This window comes from Haliotis rufescens, unplaced genomic scaffold (assembly GCF_023055435.1).
Source record: "Haliotis rufescens isolate VD_foot unplaced genomic scaffold, xgHalRufe1.0.p SCAF_18, whole genome shotgun sequence".
Lineage (NCBI taxonomy): Eukaryota > Metazoa > Mollusca > Gastropoda > Lepetellida > Haliotidae > Haliotis > Haliotis rufescens.
The window spans coordinates 13,575,830-13,580,883 of record NW_025963868.1 but is presented as its reverse complement, the minus strand read 5'-3'; the positions used below and the strand labels follow the sequence as shown (position 1 = coordinate 13,580,883).

Sequence of the window (5,054 nt, the reverse complement as noted above, 5' to 3'; positions counted from 1 at the left end):
GCTCGTCAGTGTGATGGCACTTGAACATTCCCTCTTGAACAATATCCAGAGAAAAAAGGGGCTAACATTTTAAACTTGCTGACTCCACGTTTTTTCACGTTCATTCTGAAGGTATTCTTTTATATATTCAAATAGTGTAATAATGACGGAAGTTGGATTTGCCAGGCTAAAAAAGTATTTTCCATTTCCTGTGGACTCATTTAGATGAATAAAACATAACCGACATCTCATGTAGCATATAACAGAGGAGTGTGTTATCATTCGCACCCAGCGGGAAACTTATCACGAAGCAACGCATTGGGTTATTTTGTATTGAGTCAAACTGACATTGTTAGATGGTAATAATAGTGCAGGAAACTGACTTATTTTGAACACACTTTCACAAGGCTCCAAATATATATATTCAGTATGGTTTCTGTTGATGTATGCTTTGATGAAACCCGCGTATTCAACACATGCGGAGTTCGGGTTGTCAGCATCATGACGTGTCTCTGAAGATTCAACTATCGTACAGGAATGGTAAGTTGTATTTGTTACTTATTTAATCCAAAAACTATTAAGACATTGAAAACTGCACTTCCACGACACACCTTTAATGGTTTTTCAAATGATTGTTATGATGTTAATTCGTTTTATATCTGCATAATAATTGCAGCATTTCTTGGTGCAATATTTTCAGTTGCTACTTGTGAGAAGGTCATGTCCACATGCAGCAATAGTTCTTGTCTTGTTCCTATTCTGCTTGAGGATGCCGTTCATTAAAGGCAAGTATCTTAGAGCTAATCACCTGTACTCCAGATGAAAGTAACTCCTCTGTCACTGTTGATAACGGTGCTCCTTGCTTCCTTACATTTTTTCACATTATACATACTTCTAAACTTGACCTGCAAGGTATTCCTGACGAAATCACTGACGCCATTGTATTGTCACATTTACAGCTGATCTCTTCTGTGAAGAAGTCGTCGAATTAGGCGCCCCTGCAAATCTGACATGTAATATTATGCATGTCAGTAACGCCCATTCCTACTCAACACCTCGTGGAAATACTGCTGCTTCGTGTGACCTATCAGATGGAAAGTGTATACAACTTGGTGACTTCAGCGCATCTGTCATCAACACCACATGCAGTGTCCTGTCTATACCCACTGTGCTGCAGTCACATGGTGGGAAATGGACATGTAGTGTAGATGCAAATCAAGCTAACCATGACACTTGTCACATGACTGTTGCAAGTAAGTAGCAATTAGTTATTTTCACTGAAGAATACTTATGAAGTACATTCTGTGTAACATGTCTTTTTCCTTATGTGAAAAAAAGGAATAACACTGAATACCTATCATTTCTGCATCAAGTTTAATATTTCACACATTATTTTATGATTATAACACGAAGAATAGGTTTTAAGGTGTGTGGTTGACTTTCAGAGGCTCCTTCATGTAACATAACATCAGACCAGAACACCAGTGGTCTAAGTGGCGATGACGTCCTTGTGCGGACAGTGGTTACAGGCTATTACTGTTCTCAAGTGACCCACCTTCAACTTCTGACCGGACGCACCGCAAGAAATCTGATGGATACAACTGTCACTGACATAACTGATGATGTGTTTGTCACTTCCGTCAGTGTAACAGAGCTAATCTTTGCTGATGTGAAGCTTAGGTTTACCTGTGGCACTCGGACCTGGGATGTTTCTTGTGATGGAGCAGAACACCTTCTCAAACGTAAGTAAAACTATATCCACATTTAACACACTGATAACCTTATGTTATTCCAGATATCGCTGTACTTGATGAGTGATAATACCATTATGCTTCTCCTTACTTGTCCTGTATTAAGTATTGTAGCTACTGCAGTCATAGTATGACTGAGATGTTGAAGAATGTTACCTCTCTTAACTCATCAGTGAATGGCTACCCTGTAGGATGAGTGAGTGGGTGAGTGAGTATCTTTTCACGCCGCTTTTAACAATATTCCAGGAATATCACGGCGGGGGACACCAGAAATGGGCCTCACACATTGTACCCATGTCGGGGTTTGAACCCGGGTCTTCGACGAGCGAACGCTTTAGCCACTAGGCTACTCGACCGCCCCCCTCCTCACTGTATGATGAGATAGCAATGCGACTGTTAACTTGATTGAGGGTTGATTTGGTGTTTTACAAATATGCACATTATAACTATAATTATTGTGACTTACCATGTGTTCGATTAAACATCCTCCAGGTGCCTCCGGTGTTGAAACATCTGCAACCACTGCAAGTACAGACACCAACCTCAGTGCTGAGGCTACAACCATTGTTGTCAGAATTTCCTTTCTGATACTCCTCCTGATTATCATGTACACTGTGTGAGCTATCTGTGGAGGGCGACAACACCCATTAAAAGATGTTGGTCCTCCTGAGATGCCTGGAGGGCAAGCCAGGGTGAACATGCTTAACCTGAATTAGGTTAACTGTCAGAACATCGTTGCGTGGACACACCTGCAGGGACAGATGAGCCTGATGTTGACAAGGAGCTGTATGCAGTTTTGAATAAAAACAAAGCCGAACCCCGACCTGAACTTCCCTGTGCAGCAGTTACAGCAGAGTGAAAGGTAGACCCAAAACACATACTACGACGAAGATTTATTTAGATAATAATTATATTTCAAAAATACTTTTGATGAAGTAGGATTTTTACAGTTCAGAAACTGAATGAATTATGTGTGTTGTTTTAGATGAACAATTGACTTGCCTTTGCATGTGTTCGTGACGGATGGTTCGTGACAGTATGCGCTCATCTTTTCGTGTACATCTGGTGTCATTATTATTTTGATAGTGATACATAAACACATGCTCATGAAATAGTCGGAACCGTATGGTAAGGGTTTTACTGTGAATCAGTCCTGCTCTTTTATTTCAGAACACACGGTAATAAGATTTGTTTATGAACAACTTTCTAGTTTTTCGAGGATGTTCCTTTTACATGCACTAGGCTGATATAAATCTAGCGGAAGGATCCATTTAATTGTGTATAAATGTTTATTTCATTCAAATAAATAATGGATGATAGTATGTGTTTATGCATATTTTCAGTCTCACAATGATTTAGAATGCATGGCGACACGAATACCGTATTTGATTGTTGTAGAAGACTGTGACGTCATACGTTATTCAATGACGGCGCAGGTCAAATCAGCTGTTAAGCATATCCTACTGTTGTATACGAAAGGTTTCAGGTTTGTTGATGTAATTGGGGAGCTGATATGTTGCAGGATAATAATTCTTTTTTCACACAGGACGTCACGTTTATCCTTTGTTTGTATCAGTGTGCCCATACCTGTCAGGCTGCTTCTACCACTCTGTGTTGTCATCTAAGTCGACATCTCTGTATGGATGAAATGATGATATGTTAACTCAGCATTCAAAATGTTCCTTAAACCTGAAAACATATGTTTATGGTCATGTACATACATTAATTGACTATTCTCGCTGAATGACTATAACCAGAATTAAACATTATTTACAAGGAAGTCGCCGGTCACATGGTGAAACTTCATATTTCAAACAATTCTCAATGTGAACTTCTAGCTATAAGGAAACTGGTCCAGATGTGGATTTTTGTCTTTTCTTTTCCTCATTACCCGACACAATTGCAATGCAGTTGTGTCCATATTACACTCGTATGACAATGCCACTATTCACAAAACAATTAAAGAAGCACGTGCATTGCCATACACATCATAGCTCTTTTAAAGCGTAACTATTGTTCCTCTGTTTGAACTTTTCTAACTGTGCCTCGTTTGGATTCATTGTGTTGAACATAATGTGTTGGCCTTGAGTCAAGTACAGTAAAGTACGTTTATAACGAACACGCTTATAACGAACTGACCTATATAACAAACTTATTTTTTAGTCCCGACCATTTGTTGTATAAATGCTGTATATATGCCTATAACGAACTACGGTTATTACAAACTAAAATAAGTGGTCCCTTTGAGTTCGTTATAACCGTAGTTTACTGTAATGTAATTTTCGAACTGTCAGAGGATGAAAATTGGCTCAATTATTCGAACAGATCATGAACACATCCCCCTGTTCAATTGATGAATGACCACTTTCAAACAAAACAATGGAAACATATTTTAGACACAATCAGTGTCCTTTATTATAAGACGGGGAGGAAAGAAGACGGTACTCCGGGAAACAGTAATACATTTTCAGCAACTCTTTGAAGGTCGAACGACTTCAGCACATCTCCAGCACAACTTTTATTTCGTTTTCGATGTATTATTTTTGCATTTCCACAGTTAACAACGACACAACATATTGTCACATTTCCACAGTTAACAACGACACAACAAATTGTCACATTTCCACAGTTAACAACGACACAACATATTTTCACAATTAACAAGAACTCAACATATTGTCACATTTTAATAGTTAACGACACAACATATTTTCACATTTTTACAGTTAACCACACAACAGAATACACATTTCCACAGTTAACAACGACACAACATATTGTCACATTTCCACAGTTAACAACGACACAACATATTGTCACATTTCCACAGTAAACGACACAACATGTTGTCACATTTTCACAGTTAACGACACAACATATTTTCACATTTTCACAGTTAAAGACACAACATATTGTCACATTTCCACAGTTAACGACACAACATGTTGTCACATTTTCACAGTTAACAACGACACAACATATTGTCACATTTTTACAGTTAACGACACAACATATTGTCACATTTCCACAGTTAACAACGACACAACATATTGTCACATTTCCACAGTTAACGACACAACATGTTGTCACATTTTCACAGTTAACAACGACACAACATATTTTCACATTTTTACAGTTAACAACGACACAACATATTGTCTCATTTTTACAGTTAACGACACAACATATTGTCACATTTCTACAGTTAACAACGACACAACATATTGTCACATTTCCACAGATAACAACGACACAACATATTGTCACATTTCTACAGTTAACAACGACACAACATATTGTCACATTTTTACAGTTAACAACGAC

General features: G+C 38.2%; 1 protein-coding gene across 1 annotated transcript; it reads left to right on the top strand.

Annotated features, from left to right (window-relative positions):
* Window positions 1-259: 259 nt before the first annotated feature.
* LOC124121866 lies at window positions 260-4,732 on the top strand. The gene is made up of 5 exons (XM_046484943.2): window positions 260-519; window positions 680-764; window positions 939-1,232; window positions 1,425-1,721; window positions 2,223-4,732. The coding sequence occupies exons 1-5, from the start codon at window positions 517-519 to the stop codon at window positions 2,348-2,350; spliced, it is 807 nt and encodes a 268-aa protein (XP_046340899.2). The 5' UTR covers window positions 260-516; the 3' UTR covers window positions 2,351-4,732.
* Window positions 4,733-5,054: the final 322 nt, after the last annotated feature.

What these genes read in the sequence shown, in the direction of transcription:
- LOC124121866 (XM_046484943.2), top strand. An exon ending in GAGGATGCCGTTCATTAAAG is followed by an intron (nt 765 to 938) that starts GCAAGTATCTTA and finishes TCACATTTACAG; the next exon opens with CTGATCTCTTCTGTGAAGAA. An exon ending in AGCAGAACACCTTCTCAAAC is followed by an intron (nt 1,722 to 2,222) that starts GTAAGTAAAACT and finishes AACATCCTCCAG; the next exon opens with GTGCCTCCGGTGTTGAAACA.